Consider the following 19,278-nt stretch of genomic DNA (forward strand, 5'->3'; position numbering starts at 1 on the left):
CGGAGCTGTTGGTGCCAGTGCGCAGGCGCGGAGTTGCCGGCCGGAGGGCGGGGCTCTGGCGCCCCCTGTCGGCTGCGCCCGCCCCTCGGAGGCGCCGCCAGGCCCGTGGGCAGCCCCGGTGCCCTGGGAGCTGCGGCCTCCGCCCCTGCCACGCCACGCGGGTACGGTAGAGCCTGCTGCCGCGGCCGCCTGTCCCCTTACAGCAGCTCGGCACTAACGTGTGATAGTTATTTTTTTATGCATCTTCGCAGCGCTCCGGGAGCCTGCGGCCGCCCGCTGCGCCCACGGCGGGACGCGGGCAGCGTCGAGGTGGCGGAAGGCAGCTGTGGCTCGGCCCTCCCGTCGGCAGAGCCCTCCCCTGTTAGCGGAGCCCGCTGTCTGGCTCTCTCGCTGCTACGGGGAGTTTAATGCAGGCGCAGGGGTAGGTAATGTTGCCTCAAGGGCACCTGCCCCCGGCAGCAGGGAGCCCGGCTGTGCTCGCTGGAAGGGGCGGGTGGTGGAAGCCGCCTTCCCTGGGTCAGGCGGTCAGAGGAGCTGATCTGGTGAGGAGCAGCCGGCAGCGGGGGGAAGGCAGGCAGGGCTTTGGGAGCGCGGGCAGGCTGCCTGCGCTTGATCGAGGACACCTGCGGCGGGGGAGAGACGGAGGCCTGCCACCTGCTTACTCAAAGCCGCAAGCCAGACGCTCCAGCGATCACATAAGGTACAGCCGTGGTACCAGGGCCCGGCCTCCCCTGCCGCCACCGCTCCCGAGGCCGCCTGGGCCCGGCGGGGTGTGGGCACCGGCCCTGAGCCGCCCCGCCCGGCCCTGCTCGGGGCACCCGCCTACCGGCAGCTGATAGGCCGTCTCCGAACAACACTCAAAGCGCCGCGTCGTCTGATTGGCTGTGCGCGCCCCGCGCAGTGCTTTGTGGGAGTTGTAGTTTGCTTTCTGACCGCCGTCTGTGGTGCTGTGCGCGCGGGCACTACGTTTCCCGTCAGCCTTTGCGGGCAGCGCTCGAATCCGCGGGGTGGAGTTTGCTCATCCGGGTCTCCTGGCCGCCCGCCCAATCGGCACGCACCAAGGGTGTGCCCTAGGCGTTGATTGGTTGGTTCGGACGGAGGAGCTGTTTGAAATCCGTTAACGGCGGCAGGCAGCGGTACGGCGCGCGGCGGCCGCGGCGCTGAGGTGAGTGGGAGCGGGTGGGGGTTACCGGGCACCGGGCGGCCCCCCCGCCGTGGGGGAGCTCTCGGCTTCGCCTCACCTACCCCCATCCCCTGGCAGACGCCGTCCGGTAACGGCGACCTGGGCCGTAGCCCTCCCCTGTGATCCGATCGGGGCTCTCCGGCTGTGGGGGATATGGCTGTGCCCTGGGTCGGGCCGTGGGCCTGCTCCGAGTCCAGGTGTCGGTGACACGGCTCCGGCCTCTCGCAGCACTGTGAGGCCCGAGGGCGCGGCTGGGAAACAGAGGGGGGGAAGCGGCTCCGGGCGCTTAGCCCGTGTCTGGGTCCGCTTTTGCCGTGGCGTAACATGGTGGCCAGAGGGCAGGAGCCCACCCGGAGCCCCGTGGCGTGGGCCTAAATCCCCGAGGGTTATAATTACAAACCCCTCGTGTCCGTGGGGCTGAGGGAGCCGGGGCCTGGGGCCGGCCCGTGGCTGGGCTGTGGGAGGCCGGCGGCGGGCGGAGCCGCCGTGGCGAGGGGCTCCCTCCCTGAAGAGGGGTTCGCAGGACTAAAATAAGCCTTAGGATGGGGTAACTGCCTCGTGAGTAAAATAAAGTTGCGTGCCGAGATGTGAGTGTTCAAACAATCGCAAAATCCGACGAGAGGTGTGCACCTTTCACCATGAAATACACCGTAGAGCAGCCTGCCCGCTGCCCTGTGTCGGTAACTCCTCATCACACCGACTGCTCAAAACCTGAAGCGTGCATCTTAACTTTGGAGCTATGAAAAACTAGGTTACTTCTTCTCAAACCCAATCCTGCTTCCTAGGAAAAGGAGGGAAGAAAACCAGGTGAAACCTGGCTTAAGTAACAGAAAAGGTATTAAGTTAGCTATTTTTATACAGCACTTTTTTTAAACTAGAGGAGCTTCAACTTATCTAACAACAAGTTGAGGTTATACTGGCTAAAAATAATTTATTTTTCCTTGAACAGCTATTCTTAGAATGTCCCATCTTCATGTCTTCTAAAACTTGTGGGATCTCATTTACGGAGTGTGAGATGTCAGGGCTGTTTATTTTGGGCTGTTGGAAGGGAGGTGGGTCTGGGCTGCCGTGGGCAAAGCAAAGGCTGCTCTGGAGAAAAGCTGCTGCTCCAGCACCTCGCTCCTTTTGCTGTAGGCTAACAATGGCAGGTCGGGGTGCTCCGCGGAGCTCTCTGCGTGCTCATCTCTCACCTGCGTAGAGTTAAAGAGTCTCCAAATTTGAGTATTACGTGATGGAACAGCAGTGTTGCCTCTGTTCTGTACCCGGGATGATGAATTCAGTGTTGATTCCAGTGCCGGAGAGGAAGGAGAAGCTGTAGATCCAGAATTTGTTAAAAGTGTTCACTTGACCCCGCTCAGGGAAAAGCAAGGATGACTTCTGTTAGTGGTTGCTGGCACAGTGCTGAAGGGGTTCAGATGGCAGCTCTGTGGTGGGATAGCTTCTGACAGGGCTGTATCTCTAGAGAGGCAGTTTCCAGCCCCTTGTAATGGTCCAATTTACATCTTAGCCCATGAAAAGCATCTGGGAACTTTGCCTGGATTATCATCCCTATAAAAGGGAGGGAAAGCTTTGGGTTGCTGGACAATAAAGAAGCTGCTGGGCTGAATTAAGCAAGTTGCCTCGTCAGTGCAGTGTCCTGCATTCAAACGGCAGTCGATGTTGAATGCCCAACAGAAGGCACTGGAATTGCTGCAGCAAATTGCTGTGCAGCTTCCTCGGCCTTGAGGAAGCTTCTCTTGCCTATTCCCAATTGTCCATCTTGGGTTTTGAGGCATGTGGATCAACTGGCTTCAGATTTATCTGCTAATGTAACTCGGAATATTGTTTTTGTGTATCTGGTACTATTTTTTTCCCTTTCCAGTCCTGTTAGGATTTAGAGTAAGTAACGCCTGCAGCATATGAAGCTCCAGTGGTGTATTGTGATAAGGTGTTGTCTCAAGTTGACCAGGGGCTTATCTAATTACATTGCAAGGCGGCAAGAAAGAGCAGATCTTCTCTGCACCTTCCTTCCGTCTGTCCCTTGCTGCTCCCCCAAACTCCCCCATTCTCTCTCCTCCTGACCTCTAATTTCTCATCTTGGAACTGGTTCCTCTCTCTGACACAAAGGCTCACCCGGCTGGGAGGGTCCTTTGTCCCAGGCAGTGGGTGCTGTTATTGTATTGCCTGATGACCATCAGTCGGTGCTGGGCTGCTGCTCTAAAAATAAGAGGCTCTTTTGGTTAGGTCGCAATTGTGAAGTGCTCCCTTACGACGCACTTGGTGCCGAGTTTCACGTGCTGCAGCTAGGCCAATACCGGGTAGGTCTTGTTGGAGTTACTCCTCTCCAGCCTTGTCCACCCTAAATGTTTTTGGCAAGAAATTAACAACTACATTGAGAAAAGACGCTGAGCACATCTGTGATGGAATCGTGTCAGCATTTTAAAGCTAATTTGGATTAGAGCGAGGTGTGAAGTTATTCCAAAATACCTATTGCACTTGCTGTTGGATCAGTCTTATTCTGGGATAGGAATGCTTGTTCCAATTTAGCTTAATCCTTTTTCAAAGCTAACCAGTCTAAACTAGGCCAAGGCACTCTTCTGGAATGTGCCAAACTGTAGTTGCTCAAAAGAAACCTGATGTGCAGAGAAACTCATCCATCGTCTGTTCCTCTTTGTGGATATGGTTGTGCTGCTCTGTACAGAAACTGTGTGGGGCTGTGGCCGTGTAGCACACTTAGGTCAGCAAGGGGAGCAGACCTAGAGAGAGAATTAAGGTTTTAGTTAGGCAGTCACTTTTATCAAAGGAATTTGGGTTATTTTTGAAAGCGAGAGGACTGGATCCCCCTCATTTCTTGCACCAGTGGTGGTGTGAGCAGCTCTCTGCAAACCAGGTGAAAGCTGATCGTGTAGAACGGGGGTGAGGGTTCCCTGGCTGGCTCGCTGCAAAGCTCTGCGAACACTAGTGTCGACACAGGAGGTGATGGATGTGGGGGAGAGCAGGGTTATGCTTTAAATCTGTGCCGTAGTTATGTGGGATTACAGTGTGTCTGTAATGTGGTAAATGCACACAGTGCCTGCTAATTAGGTAATGTCCCTATTAATGAGAAGAAATTTCTGCACCTCATTTCTGGTGGAAGAGTGCCACAGTGGAGAGAAAGAATTTTGCCTCCTGTTTTTAAAGAAAAGATTGAGCTAATGGTGGTTCTGCTGTGAAAATCATGATCGGGTGTTTTAAAATGCCTCAAGGGAGTGGGCAGCAGGCTTCGGGCTGTACTTGGCTGAGCCTGTTCTGATTGCAGAAGCATTGCGGTGGGCATATCGGAGTGATCAATCATCATAACGTTCCTAAGTGACAGGAGCTCGGTCCCAAGCTGAGTCAACGGGTGGAGGAGCGAGATGCCTTTCAGCGAACTGCTGCTTCACAGTCAATCCTATTCTGCGCAGGCCTTGGAGGGTACGTAGGGATTTGAAAAGTGGATGCTGTGAGTTCATCTGACTGAAACAGACCCTCTGGAGTTCAGTCACAATAACTTCTACCTCCCCGCTGGCTCTTTCAAGAAACTTGATGTATGAAACTGTGGCATTGATGCGCTCCCCTTCTTTTCATGACTGGGTATTTGCTTCCATCTGGGAGGGAGAGAGAGAAGGGGGTTGGTGGTGAGGTCAGAGATGAGGGTGCTGACACTACGAAAGAATATGGACTTTCCAACTTTTTACTGTGCAAAGTGCAGCAGCGAAGCAGTGGACACAAGTATCTGTGAAACACGATGCCTGGAGCTCCGGCTCGGTGGACTGACTGGGGAGGGTGAGGGGAGAATGCAGATGACGCATTTGATTTTTAAAAAAGTGGATAGTGTTGACAGAAACTCTATCTTGATTAAGGGTGGTAGGAAAGCATTCGATTCCAGCCGTGTCTTGAGCTCGGTTACAGTTGGTTTTGGCTCTGATTCTTCTGTTTGCCTTCTTTGGGTCCTACCCTGACATCTTCACAGTCATGTAGCTGATGCTTCTCTGCTGACATTCTTCCCCTTAACTATTGCAGTTCTGTGCTGGGGAACTGAAGGCTTCTCAGTGTAGCCGTCTTCGGGAGGGAGGGCTGATGACTTACTCTTGAACATTTTCTTATTTATGGAGCATACAGTCTGGGTTGAACCATGTGTGGTCTGCCTAGACAGATGGTTTACGTCTGAGACTTTGTGGATTAAGAATACACTGCTTTAGAGTTGGTTGGACTCATAAAAGCAAAGTTCAGGTGATTTCCTTAGGGAGTGTTTTATAACACATCCTCATGGGCTTTGCCTTGCAGCTGTGTGAGGCATCATGAAAGCACAAAAACACCTTTGCAAAAAGGTTTTGTTACAATTTAAGGGTTTATAAGTTTGTCGCTGGCTTTATTCCTCTTCCGCTGAGTTTAATATCACCTGTTGACACAGGGACTCCTCCTGCTGTCAGTGCTCCAGTAATTAACTGCAGGGACTGTTCTTGACACAGTCACAGTGCTTGGTTTGTTTACGGCCTGGCCAGCACCAGGGTAGTGCCGTGGAACGTGGCAAGCGCCCTACGCTGCCCATCTTCCTACTTTTTGCCCAGTAACAATACTCTACAGAACTCTCTTCCTGCTTTGGAAATCAATTTACTCTGTAGAGGAGCATGTTTGTGTCATTAGGTCTTGTTTGTAGCCCTTCAGAGGGAGAAAGGCTGTGCTTTGCAGGGCGCTGGAGTCAGCCTCATCATCAGGCTCTTGCTTCATAAATCTGTGCCCTGGTAAGGGTAAGAACGCTTCTTTGCTGCCTGTGGCGAGGGAGGAAAGGACAAATCAGTCACACTCTGGAAAAGCTTTGTACTTTACTTCCTTTTAAAAAATACAATTCTAGCACCTACAGGTACAAATAAAACCTTCAAAATTTGATCTTTTTGATAGCTTTGAACCTGCAAATGTCAACAGTGGTAAAACTTCCTTAGCTTTGCCAGTCAGCAGTAGAATAAAAAACTGCATTGCTTATGAGGCATTCTGTCCGAAGGCTGTGAATTACAAGACAGGAAAATGTACCAAAGACTGTCCCAGGGTCTATCTCTAGAAACTGTGCAGAGGAAGAGAGGTGGAGAATGATTTAGCTGACACCCGTGTTTGGTTTGGTATAACAGGTCACCAATGCTTGTTGTCTAAACGACTGTAGCAGTGCAAGCAGAGGACTCGTGGGGACAGCGTGAAGGTGAAGATGTCTCACCCAGAATCTCGCTATTCCTTTGATGTCCCAAACCCTTGCATCAACTTTGCGACTCTGAGCGATGATGATGTACATGATGCAGACTCCTGGTTTGGTAAGTTGCTTCCAACTCCTTGATTTGTTTTCTCTTTGGATGAGGGCTTGGCATGATCCTTGTTTTGGGCCTGGCTTCTGTGCCAGTGGATTAGTCATGTTGTTAACTGCATCACTCATCGTGCATGGGTGTTTTTTTGTTTTGTTTTTGTATTTAAACTTTGATTGTCATCTGTAACTTGACAGATGATTTTGTTAACATCATAATGATATTCTGAGGTATTGTTAAAAATTCCTAACATAGTATGTATAGTGAAAGTCTCTCTTCCCTCACAGACCAAAAAGCCAATCTGGAGAATGTCCCTCCTGCAGAAAACCTGGCAGAGGTCTCGCAGAACAGCCCTGCTTTTTCAAAGCCTGATATTAATCTGTCTTCTGTCACATCACAAGGAATAACAATGAGTAAGCTGGCATGGTGCGGGGGGGAGAATAAATTTTACCTGCTTTTCACTGGCAAAATGAAAAGGCCTCAGTCTGGCTTTTGTGGGACCATCTTCATATATTGTTGTCTAGCAAGGTCTCATGTGGTTTCACTTCAGCATTCCTCTCTGCGTGTGTGTATGTATGTGTATATATATGAGCTGACATTTGTCACTGTTCTCAGGTGAAAGCCATGGTGAAGAGGATGGTGAAGCAGAATGTCTGCAGGCCAGTGTGGTTCCTCAGAATATTGTTGGATCCCTGACAAGCTGGAGAGCTGCTGCTCCTGCAGAGGCCTCTCAAAGGTGAAATACAAGTAAAGTATTCAGTGTGCATGAAGACTGATGACGGTGTAACTAAGCAGGTCCTTGCTCTCAGGATCTGCGGTTCTAGCTGTTTGTGGGTCATCCTATGGGTCTGAAGTTCTCCAGCACAGAGATTGTGTATTGGGACAGCTGATCTGCTTGCTAAGCTGGAGAGACAATCTCTAGGGGTAGAAATGTAATGCAGTGTCTCACATACTTGTCAAGTGAGACTCGGTAGCACTAGGAGCTTCTGGAATGTGAAGATATCTGAAACTGAAGTGGCTTATAAAGTTTCTTTGTTTATATCTGCCAGAGTTGTGCAGAACTCGTTCTTGATATGAATGCAAGGGCCTCTGTATGCTCATATATACCAAAGAATATTAAGTTTATGGATTGTTAAACTTAAAATAATTCATGCTGCATTTGGATTGTTGTGTTAAACACACAATTTGCATAGGGGGCATGTTGGGGTTAGGTGATGCACTGATGTAAAAAGTGTTGTACAGATTGCGTGTCTTCAGACCTGTGGGAAAACTAACCTCCATTTTCTGTTCTACTCTAGAGCGGGTAGAAGGCAGGCTACAAAGCAGAGAAAAACACAGCAGCACAAACAGCCAGCTAGAATCAAAGTGGAGAGAAATGCTAATGCCTTGGTTAATAAGGAAGATGTTCCACCCCTGAAAAAAATGAGAATGTATGTCATCAAAGTCCTTCTGTTTGGGGCTGGGAAGGGAGATACAGCTGTTTCTTTGGAAAGGATTTCCACATGACTGAGGGGGTTCTCACAGGAAGGTTAGGGGGAGGTGACCGAAACCTGATTCCCAAGAAGAAATGGCTGTAAGACCTGAAGGAAATGCTCTGTTTGGAGGTAGAGATGTGAATGAAATAAGCTTGGGCTTCCTACTCCATACTCGGTGTCTGTCAACTAGCTTTAAATTTGGCTTAACTTGTCCAGCAGGAAGTCGTCAGGCAGTCATAAGCTATGAGAGAGTCGCAGCTAAAATATTTCTCAAATTAGCTTAACCGCTAAGATATCATATGGTGATAAGCTTGAGGGCAGGAAATTGAGTGTGATCTTTCAAATGCTGCTTTACCTAGATGAATTACAGTATACCTACCTCCTCAAGAAAAGCCTGAGTTCCAAAACTCAGTAATTCATCTTCCCTTCTACAGCCTTAGAGTACCAGGGAAAACTAGACGATCTATACCTGGGCCCGTGGTGAGGTAAGGCCAGTCTGCCATACCTTAGAACTCACCAGGTGTTGGGATGTTATGCATGGTGGTGAGGGCTGCAGGTGATCTTTCATTTAGAGCACAGCTAATTTGAGTGGTTTGCCGTAACGACTTGTTACTTTAGTTCTAGCAGCAGAGAGAAGCTGGCAGAAGTGTCCATGAAGAGAGAGCCCCTGCAGAATCCTGACCTCTCCCCAGGGAGAGGGAAAAGCAAGCTGGCCATCCCCTCCACGCCAACAATGTTAAAGTACGTAGCTTTCTTGTGACTTGTCTTTGCTAATCACAGTTGATTTAGGTGACAGCCCTGGCTAGAGTGTTTTCTACTTCAACTTAGCATGTGATGGTATCACATTTAGTAAACACCGGATCAAGACAACAATGTTAGGATGAAATGTACTTCACCAACTGAACCTGTGCAAAGGAAAGCTTTTGTTTTTAATTTGAGGAAAAATTGTCTTGCTAATGGATGAAGCATGCATACAGCAAATGCATATGCAGGATAGCAGTTAGCTGCAAGCTTTCTTGAGCAAACAAAATCCAAACAGATCTTTTCTAAAGAGTATACTTTTAGAACGAATGATGCTCCTGCAATGACGTCGGAGATAAGCGTGTTCCTTGCACTAACATCATGCTAATAACCAGTGAAGCAGGAAGGCATATCTCAGTCTTTAACATGCTTCTGCAGGAGGACCAATCTTTCTGGCAAGCTGAAGAGTACAGAGGAGCAGGAGCTGGAAAAGATGCAGCAGTTGCAGCGGGAGGTTATGGAGCTGCGGAAGAAGAACGAGGAGTCTCTGAAAGCAGCTATTGCTGGAGCAGGTGGGCTCTAGCTGAATTGCAAATTGAAGCTGTACTGGGCTCAGCTGGAGAGTGCTGTGTAGAGCTGTACAAGTACCTTTAAAAACAAACATTCCAGATTTTGTAATAAGTATTAGGATTATAGGTGGCTTTTAATGGAGATCAGCCCCTAAACTGCCTGGAAACAGGTTTGTTTGGGTTTTGACATGTTTTGAAAGGTTATAGATGAGTTCTCCAAAACCTTTTCAAGTTATTAGAAAGTAAATGCGCTTTTTTTTTCATGTCTTTTCTCCAAATCCTCCCCCCACCCCAAAAGGCTTCCAGACCTTACATGCTCTCTTTCTTTAGGACAACCTGTAAAGAGAACTGTTGGTCAAGTAACAAAGCCAATTGACTTCCACTTCTGCACTGAGGATAGAATTAAACAGCATGGTGAAAGCCAGCCTGGGAACGAGTACAAGGAACTGGATTTTGCAGCGGTACTGAGAAAGCATCCTCCTTCTCCGGTGAGAACCAGAGTATTTCCAGCAGTCAGCTGACTAATTCTTGACATCACTTTCTTTCTGCTTTTGCAACACACGTGCTGCTGGTAACCCACAAAGAGGGTTACCATAGGAGAGGCAAGCATTGTGCAAACGTAACTGTTTGGCAATGCAGATACACAGTGAGCACAAGACTCTAAAGGACCCTTTTGAAAAGGGCCCTTTAATGTTGTATCTTTTGGTCATTACACTTTGGGCTTTAATCTTCATACAGTTTCCCAATATGACTAGCTTGTGCATGTTCAGACGGTTAAGACTTATGTCTAATGTTAAGTGTTATCTTCTTTTCAATAAAGGGAAGGGACAGATACTGTGAATTGGTGGGGAAAGGAAATGTCACTGAAGCATCCTGTGTTAAATGGCCATAATGACTGCAGTTTTTTGTCTCCAGGGGCGAATGCCAAAGGGATGCACTGTCCCCAAACCTTTCAATCTGTCCCAGGGAAGCAAAAGAAAACTCGAAGAAACCACATCGGAATATGTGTCCCTTGCTGAGCAGGTAGAAGCATTCCAAAAACGCACACCCTCTCGTTACCATTTGAGGAGCAGGAAATCTAACGAAGGTGAGCAGTCCTGGCTATGTCCAGCCAGGAGGCTGTCCACAGGGATGGTGGTAGAGCCAGAACGATGCTTTGACTACTCTACTGAGCCAACAGTCTGTGTCTGTTGCAGGCCTTGCCATTAACTGCTAGTCTCTGTGACTTGAATTTATAGGCCCGGTTCCAGGAAAGCTGGTGAAGGCTCGGCCTACAAACGCTAAAACGCCAGTGCTTCTAACAAAGCAACGCTTCAGACCTGTCACCTGCAAAACTACAGCAGAGTTAGAAGCAGAGGAAATAGAGAAAATTCAACAGTAAGTAAAGGTTTACTCTAGTCCTCCAAGAGAGAATTGTACCACGCTGGAAATATCTTTCAGATGCCAAAATACCACTCCTCAGGAATACCCTTTTTGTGTAAAAAGAATGATAGCATAAAAACATTGAGATTCTTTTCACTTGTGCATAATCCTGTGGGTCTGATTGTAGGCATGTGAAAAGTAGCCAGTTCATTTTGAAGAAAGTGCTCTTAGGAGAACTGATCTTGGGTTGAGTACAGCTTATGATTAGTAAAGCAAACCCGGTACAGCCTGCGTACACTTCAAAACTCTCCTGTAGACAAAGTTTTGGATTTCCAGGAAAGCAATCTGTAACGTTTTCCTTGAAGTCTTGCTGTTTCAAAAGCAAAGGAGGAATTGCTAACTAGAGCTGCATGCTACATAACGTGTGTGGCACAACTGCTTCTGTACCTGACTATTACTCTTTTATGCTGTGGGAGAAGCCATTTGCTAGAAGCTGCATCTTGCCATGTACAATATGTCGGTGACTATCTCCATCTTTCTTGTGTAGGTACAAATTCAAAGCACGAGGACTCAATCACAAAATCTTTGAGGGTGGACCACTCCTGCCCAAGAAACCCCCTGTGAAGGAACTCACGCAACCAATTGGCTTTGAGTTGGAAATAGAAAAAAGGATTCAGGAGCGTGAGAGTAAGAAGCGGCAGGAGGAAGAGCACTTTGAATTCCATTCTAGGCCATGTCCCACGAAAATCCTGGAGGACGTTGTGGTAAGAAGTTTAATAATACCCAGATGTGGGAATTGGGACTGAGGTGGCAATTAGCTTCAAAATGTCTGTTGCTATGTTGCATTATGTATTTAATAATCTTCAATAAACACTGTTTGTCATTAGGTAAGAACTGTAGTGGGTACGTACTGTGCTATGTCGGGTTGTTTCTCTGTAGTGCTTTTTCTTGGCACTTTGGCTTGGGTAACTCCTTACTGGCTCTTCTGAACAGGGCGTTCCAGAGAAGAAAGCGCTTCCTGTTACAGTCCCCAAGTCTCCAGTCTTCACCTTGAAAAGCAGAACCCGAATGTCTGGCAGAGATGAAGAAAAGGTAACTGCTGTGAACGGGCTGTAGTCAAGCCTTCTGGTCCCACCACGGTGACTGCCTTGGCCTGCCTGCCAGACCTCTGCCAGTTGGGTGTGATGGTCTGGTTCGGTTAGCCCCTTCCCTCCTGTGAGGCAGTTCCTCCAGTGGTCATCTTCCTCTGTGCCATTCCCTTCTAACGATCTAGTTGCTGCTACTTATTTTACAGAAACTGAATTCTCGTACATGATGAAATAACTCAATTTAAATATGAGGGTATTGACTAGGGTTTCTGAGGTGTTGCTGCTATGAATGAGGAAAGTAAGCTGCTTAGATTTCTAAAGGACATTGCCCTTCCCTATTCTGTTATTGAGAAGGGCAGGTACTGTACATGATCTTTCTTCTCCCTGCAGTCACTCTAGATCCCTGGAGGTGGGGAGCAGCATTTGGCATGCATCATGTCCTTCCTTCTTTCCCTCTTGTGAAGAGGACGTTAAAGAATTACAGTCTAATTTGCATGAGTACTAGAACTGATAGCGGTTTGGAAAGAGGAAGAACTTGCCTGAGGTCCAGCATGCCTGTAAATTGGTACTTTTTGGATTACTAATTTTTGCAGTGTCCAGAGTGTTTGCTTGATGCTGTTGTGACCCTTATTGGAGGAACTCTAGTATTCATGGCTTTGTTTGGCAGGAGCTGTAGTCTTTCTACAGAAATCTGGTGCTGTGTCAGATCCTAACACTGATATCCCTTTAGGAAAAAGAGGTGGTCCCTGTGATCAAAGCTAACCCTATGCCACATTATGGAGTGCCCTTCAAACCTAAAATGCCAGAGCAGAGGCATGTGGAAGTTTGCCCCTTCTCCTTTGATGCCCGTGACAGAGAGCGGCAAATACAAAAAGAGAAAAAAATAGAAGAATTGCAGAAGGAAGAGGTAAGAACTAAAAGCTACCTTGGATTCGACTCCTTAAGTAAAAAAGGTGTGGCAGGACTTGCCTCTTGCTGTTGGCTGTTAAGCTTCCAAAGCTTCCTGCCTTTCAGGAAAGGGCAAGAAATATTCCAAGTTGTTTCTTTCAGGTGCCGAAGTTCAAAGCGCTACCTCTGCCTTACTTTGACCATGTTAACCTGCCAGAAAAGAAGGTCAAAAACCCAACTCAGCCTGAACCGTTCAATCTGCAGATTGATGAACGGGGAGCTGCCAAGCTACAGAGCTGGAAACAGCAGGTAGGATGAAAAGGATAACAGGTATGACCAGACTTAAAGCAGCTAGTGGAGTTGTGATCGACTTCAGAAAGAGTCCTGCTTAGACTGAATCAGGATCTGAGTTTGAGCAATGAATTATCCTGTCCTTGGCATGAGACTTGTGCTATGGGTTAAGGATTTTGGTGGATTGGGTTTTTTTTCTCCCTTTATGGTAAATGATGGGATTTGCCACAACTGCATGAAGAGCTGTGGGGTGTTCTCTAAGCAGCACCTATGTGCAGCTGGATCCCTTTGCTGACCATCTCTGTGCTTGGGGATTTATTGACTTATAAATAATATACTGCTTTTCTCATGCGAAGTCTGCAGTGGACACCCGAAACTTTCTTCAGGCTATTTTTGGCAAAAGTAACTGGCAGGCAACAAGCGACACAACTTTTTGGCTTTAATATAATTTTCTATGCAAATGATTTGATCTAAGTCACACTGGCTTTTCCAGTGTTGGGAATGCTGAAGTCATCTGGGGGTCAGGGAGATGGTCTTTTTGTTATGCCTGATACTTGATGGGCTCTCTTCTCTTGCAGCTTGAAGAAGACTTGAAAAGGCAGAAGGAGGCAGCATGTTTTAAAGCGCGTCCCAACACAGTGGTGTACCAGGAGCCTTTTGTGCCTAAAAAGGAAAATAAGCTGTTATCAGGTGGAGTTACAAGTACTTGCTACACAGGCTTGGCTGATAACTCAGAACTGATGCTATTAAATGATGTGTAGACTGGCTGTTGCCTCTTCTTTATCAGCACAGCCAATAGTGCTGTGCACTTAAACAACTAATTCCCTAACAGCTTGTGTGCCCAGGGAGCGGGGGAGTTTCCTCTCTGCTGCTCCCCTGTCCTGCACTAGCACGGCAGCTGTATTTTACAGCTATGCTACAATTGGCAGATGATTGATGTGTGCTAGCTTGGGATAAGGGTAAAGAGTATGCAAGGAGCTCCCTGTAGAGACAGCTGGCATTTCTGCAGCAGCTGTCAGTCTTTTCCTCCCGTTTCTGATGAGATGAAGGCATCTACAGCTTAGGGGAGACTGAGCTTCGTAGGGTATAGAACCAGCCAAAAGCTTGTTTGTACTAACAATTGTGTGCTTGCTCCCTCCTGTGAGAACACCCGTGACGGGGTCACGTCTGCATTAACACTGCTCATGTTTGGGTGTGAGGTTTTCTCTTTTCCTGAAGCCTGGAGGTACCTACTAACTACCCTTGCAAGGTGAAGTGCTCCAGAGGGAGGCTTCCATTTGACACTAGTACTGCTCTGCTTTACCTGACTGTCTTTGCACCAATGTTATCTCCTCTATTTCCAAACTTAGAGAGCCTTTCTGGTTCCATAGTTCCTGAAAGCTTTGAGCTGGCAACAGAAAAAAGAGCTAAAGAGCGGCAAGAATTTGAAAAACGACTGGCAGATATAGAAGCCATAAGGGAGAGGCATCAAGAGCAGGTCAGACAGCGACAAGAGGAGCGTGAGAAGGAAGAAGTTGCTAAGCTAAGGCAAGAACTGGTAAGTGAGCTATTTCTGAACAGGGGCTGTAAAGTAACCCAAAGGGATGCGTGAATGTACTAAATGAGCTAATGTCAATGTTGAGCTGCATTAAGACTGTCTTTTCAAGTTTCCCTGTTGCAAACCGACTCCTCATTAACTTTACAACTGGTCTTAAAAAAAAAAAAAAAGCGGCAGTTCTGCTGGGATCGCTGACTTCTGGAGGTGTACACGTGTAGTCATTGGAGCAGAACGATCTTTGCAAAATCCACAACCCCAAAGCGTGTCTTGCATGTTCCTGGTGGCTCACTCCAGTGCCCTAGGCGGTGTGGTAGTCTTGTAGACAGACGCCTGCCTTCATCCCACCGATGGCTCGCCTGCAAGTTTCAGCTTCATCATAACTGCAACCGTTTGCTTCATTTTGTCCTTGATTTTTTTTTTTTTTACAGGTTCACAAGGCAAACCCAATACGCAAATACCGCAGCGTAGAAGTGAAGCCCAGTGATCAGCCACTGACTATGCCGAAGTCTCCCAACTTCTCGGATAGATTTCGGTGCTGATATGCAACCATGTGACAGTAAGAGGGAGACCACATCCCTCTCCACTCTTGATAGGCAGAGAGGGAACAGTTGTTTTTACGTGACTGCTCAGTCTCAACTCCTACACTTGGGTCCACTATTGTTCTATTGAGTAGTTTAACTCCACTTGAGGCAGGTGGCTGAGGCACGGCGTACAGGCAGTGCCGTGGGGTCTCCATGCCCTCCCTTCATATCTAGACATTTTGTTCTCTACAGACTAAACCAGGTTTTGCTATTGTATACAAATATTGTGTATTTGAACTAAATAAAAATTCCTAATCTGATTGCTGTCTCTTGCTAGCGAGCTGAGACCCTTTCCTGCAGAAGAGTTTTCGGTAAAGGGCACTCGATGAACGTACAAGGATGCGCGCATCTGGAAGAGCTGCCTTGTCTTTGTACATCTAAGTATTGGTTTCAAGTGTCTGTTTCTTAGGCTTTTAGTCTGTATTAAGCTTGAATTGTGTTAAGTAACGGGAGACTTCTGCAAGCCAGCGTATTGCAGGTCTGACCTTTCTTGTTGATGTTTAGATGAGTGCTAATATGAACGTTGCCCACACTTTAAAGTAGTTCCCTGTGTATATTAGAGCATTAAACCTTCTGCTGTTTTACAGCTGAAGTCATTCTATTTGAGGAACCACTTAACTGGCAAATGACTTGCTGTGAGCTGCCTCCCTGGCTCCTGCCAGCGCAGTTATCTTGGCTAAAGACGCATCGTCTCCCAGCCAGTCTTGCACAGCTAGCAGAACTAAATATAGACCAAGTGCTCTAATGTGCTGGAGGACAAAACTCCCAGCATTGTGAAGAGGTGATCAAATTTAGATTAAAATTTACTAAGAATTTTTTTTTACCTTAGCATTGTGTTACGATTTTTTTACCTTAGCATTGTGTTACGATTTCTTATGTTGTAAGACTGTGTTTTAGGCCTTTCCTTGGACTTGTCTTAACAAGACAGGTAACTCCAAAAGGCTGTGTGAGGGCAAGAAGGGGTTAGGGATACAACTACATCGAAATGATGCTCTTGGACGCCACTGCTGCCCACTGACACGTCTGTGTTGCTGTTACCTTTCTGCTCACTCAGGTGACCCTGTGGTGCTGTTTCCTGAGCTGAGAAGGGACTTGCAAAAAAAAAAAAAAAAAAAAGAAAGGCTGGTATGGCAGGTTGCTGGAGCTGTGCTCAAAGCCGTTAGCAGAAAGAATGAGAGCAAGCCCTCTAGTTCAGGCTTAGAAATGCAGAGAGCTCTTTGGGCTGGCTTGGCTTCTCATGGCAGTAGTGACACGGAGGCTGTGCCTCTGCTTATGGGTCTCTTACCTTTATTGCTTGCTGGACGCCGTGTGAGCTGGGCTGCTCGCTGCTGTTGTGGTGCTGTTTTGAACAGAGGAAAGCAGGAACTAGAATTAATGTGTCCAGGTAGGACAAACTGTTTCTTGTTTGGGGGTTATGGAAAACACTTGCTCTCATTTCCTCTGAATTTGAATACGTTGGAGAAGTATTCTTAGAGTGTGTGGCCTTTTATTCAGATTTTTGTTTGGGTGGAGAAGAGAGGGAGTTCAAACTTGTTAGGTGTCAGACTCCAGCTGCGGTGTATGGTAAAAGATACTGCCTCGTTATCCTTGCTGAAGTGTGTCAAGCAATTGCTAGTGTTTTACTCCTAATCTGAGAGAGAGAGAGGCAGAAAGTCCTCAGAGAGCTAAATTCAAAGATGAACATTTATTGTACCTGAGGATGATGTTTCTGCAGGGATTCTCCTAAAAAGTGCAACGCTCAAGGGGTACGATTGCAGAACAGCAGCTGCAGTCTGCAGCCAGCAGCGAGCAGGCGTTTTGTACGGGTGTACTGAACTTCAGCGCTTCAGAGAGCACCAGCCTCAAGCTTTTATTCTGCTTGGATTACAAGAGAGGAAAAGTCACCTCCACTGAAACATAAAGATTCTTTAAAAGAATAAAAATAAAGGTATTGTGCAGTTAATAACTGAGGAACTGGAGAACAAGGTATTTTGAGGACGCACGTTGGTACTAAAGGATGAACGACCCTGTGACAGCACGGCCTCTTCAAAACGGTGAGCTGAGAGACAAAGTTTGCCAAAGGTGAAAAACTTTTGCCAAAGTTTCAGCTTTTTCCTTCCTTTCTCTTGAGGATCTTTATGTGGCTGTGGCGGAACCAGGCCCGAACGGTTGACCCCGTCATACAGGATGGCTGCAGCCACGTTTTGCTGACTTTGCCGATAGCCCCGTGTTGCTGAGCTGAGGGTAACGGGGGGATTGTCAGCAGCAGCCTGGCCCAAAGGCTGTTTGTCACAGGTAACTCTGGCAGCCCTGCTGACGTACAAATTACAGGTATGACTGGAGCAAGAGGAGCTTGTAAGCATCCTCTTCCTGCAAACCTCTCGGATCTGCATGGGTCTGACAAAAGGCATGCAGATTTTCTCTCGGTCTGGCCTCCGCTTTGTCGCAGTGGAGCTGTTCTGTGGGATCTGCTGGACGGGGACGTGGCAGGACCTCGAATGTGCAGTCAAGGAAACTTCTGCTGTGGCTTCGAGTGCCAGCTCCTCTGGAGCAGGCAGCGCGTGGGCAGCAGGAGCAGCAAATATTTATGGTGAGTCAGAGGAAAGCCTGAATGATGACGAGCTGCAGAAGAATGTAAAGGCAAGCAAGATAACAAGACTGCTGAGCTGGAGCAGATATCGATCCCTGAAGGATGGAGCAGCTGGATTTCCAGGATGGCCCTACATGGCCTCTGCTTCAGACCCGAGGAAGGGTTTGTATGCCTGACAGCTTGTCAGTTTCTTCCCAACGGTATCATTGGGTCTAATAAAAGATATTACCTCTTCCTGCAAACGCGGCCTCTTATATTCCTCATACACTGCAAACTTAGTGAAAGGGAGCCTCGGGCTGCTGCGCCGTACAAGGGTATCGGGCGTTTGGCAGAGCTCTCTGGAGTCGCCCAGCGTGTTCTCACAGGCTGGTGGGTGGTTAGTGTAACCTGCCCTCTTAATTAGGAGGAAAGTGGTGACATGCTGGAAAAACTGCTCTAGCGCAGAAAATGCGTGAATGATGGGTGTCCCGGAGGAGCTGAGTGTGGGTGAGGACGGGGTTTGGGTAAGGCTTCAACAGGGAAACAGGGGCAGGTGACTTTCCCAGTCTCAGTAGAGCAGAAGTGGGAGAATAAAGTTACAGAACTGGAGCAGGACACTGGGATTTAACCGTGTGCTGTCTCGGCATTCGCCTCTAGAGTCAGGGGAGGTTGACAAACTGATGTAAAAATCTATAATCTTGCTGTGTGCTTTTTGCAGAAATATTCTTGTATGCAAGAACTCAAAACTCATCCCCTTTATGAGCGTGCCTGGGCAGCAAGCGGGGCTGGAAGGAGGGGTGATGGAGGGGAGCTGGGTACAAGGTCTTCCTCTGCTGCGTTTCTGGTTGAGTTGTTACCAAAGTAATTTGCTGAACTCGGACTAGAGCTGGAACTAAAAGAGCCAATGTTTTTCTGGACTTTTATGTTGAAGGGTAGCTGAGAATTGCAAGATGTTATTAGCTGGTGAATGAGATTCTTATGAAAAGGCTTGATGATGCTCTCAAAACCACAGCTTTGGTTCTCACTGGCCTCTCCCCTGGGCTACCTTGTTGGCTGCCAGCGTGGCCTGGCATGAAGCTGGCAAGGACAGCCTGCGCGTGGGCAGCTCCCGGCGATTTGGATCGGTGCTCCCTGGTGTCGCTGCTGGCAGCCACGTTGCTGTCCTCAAGCTGCTGCGTAGCTCTGGAAGCTCTTTTGATGATGTTGGGATTTTTTTCCCTGTCTTCTCCCATCACCTTGATGGGACCTGTCATGACACGAGCGCAGCTCATCCAGGGAAGTCCTGGGTGCTGATGGAAGCAGTTAAGCTGCTGACCGCGTGCCTGGGTTGGTCCCCACCGGGACAGGCAGGCTGGCTGGCTTGTGTTACAGGGGCATGGCCGGGATTCAGGTGGGGATGTTGTTCTCGCCTGCCCTGACGCTCAATTTAGACGGGGTATAGGGTTTCCTGGAGAACGGGCAGGGCTTGGCTGCGCAGAGAGTCTCCCTTACCCGTGAAAAGCATAAAGGTTAAAGTGTGCTGCCGAAGTTGTGACAACCGCGTAGCTAGGGAACTGGCGTGCTTGATGCTTTGCCAGATATCCCCAGGACAGGCTGTTTTCCAGCTGCAGCCAATGTAGACTCTGGCTTAAGTTCCTGAATGGGGAGGAAAAAAAAACAAAAAAACCTCCAGCTTGGTGGTGGTTGGTTTGCTTCTGTGCTCTGCAGAGACCTGGAGCACCGTGCTG

The 19,278-nt window shown here is 48.1% G+C and overlaps 1 protein-coding gene across 6 annotated transcripts; it reads left to right on the forward strand.

The window, feature by feature from the left end:
• Window positions 1-446: 446 nt before the first annotated feature.
• Window positions 447-15,263, forward strand: TPX2 (TPX2 microtubule nucleation factor). 6 transcript variants are annotated; one of them, XM_075517342.1, is made up of 18 exons: window positions 447-700; window positions 6,307-6,483; window positions 6,759-6,884; window positions 7,087-7,207; window positions 7,770-7,901; window positions 8,381-8,431; window positions 8,565-8,687; window positions 9,126-9,259; window positions 9,587-9,744; window positions 10,172-10,343; window positions 10,495-10,633; window positions 11,166-11,382; window positions 11,612-11,710; window positions 12,437-12,613; window positions 12,757-12,903; window positions 13,464-13,575; window positions 14,235-14,422; window positions 14,851-15,263. In XM_075517342.1, exons 2-18 carry the CDS (start codon window positions 6,381-6,383, stop codon window positions 14,959-14,961), a joined length of 2,310 nt encoding a protein of 769 aa, XP_075373457.1. In that variant the 5' UTR covers window positions 447-700; window positions 6,307-6,380; the 3' UTR covers window positions 14,962-15,263. The 6 variants fall into 6 exon arrangements, with proteins under 6 accessions (XP_075373457.1, XP_075373459.1, XP_075373456.1 ...); XM_075517344.1 differs by lacking the exon at window positions 447-700 and adding an exon at window positions 985-1,165 and having other exon boundaries at window positions 14,256-14,422; XM_075517341.1 differs by lacking the exon at window positions 447-700 and adding an exon at window positions 999-1,165.
• Window positions 15,264-19,278: the final 4,015 nt, after the last annotated feature.

This window comes from Mycteria americana, chromosome 14 (assembly GCF_035582795.1).
Source record: "Mycteria americana isolate JAX WOST 10 ecotype Jacksonville Zoo and Gardens chromosome 14, USCA_MyAme_1.0, whole genome shotgun sequence".
NCBI classification, from domain to species: Eukaryota; Metazoa; Chordata; class Aves; order Ciconiiformes; family Ciconiidae; genus Mycteria; species Mycteria americana.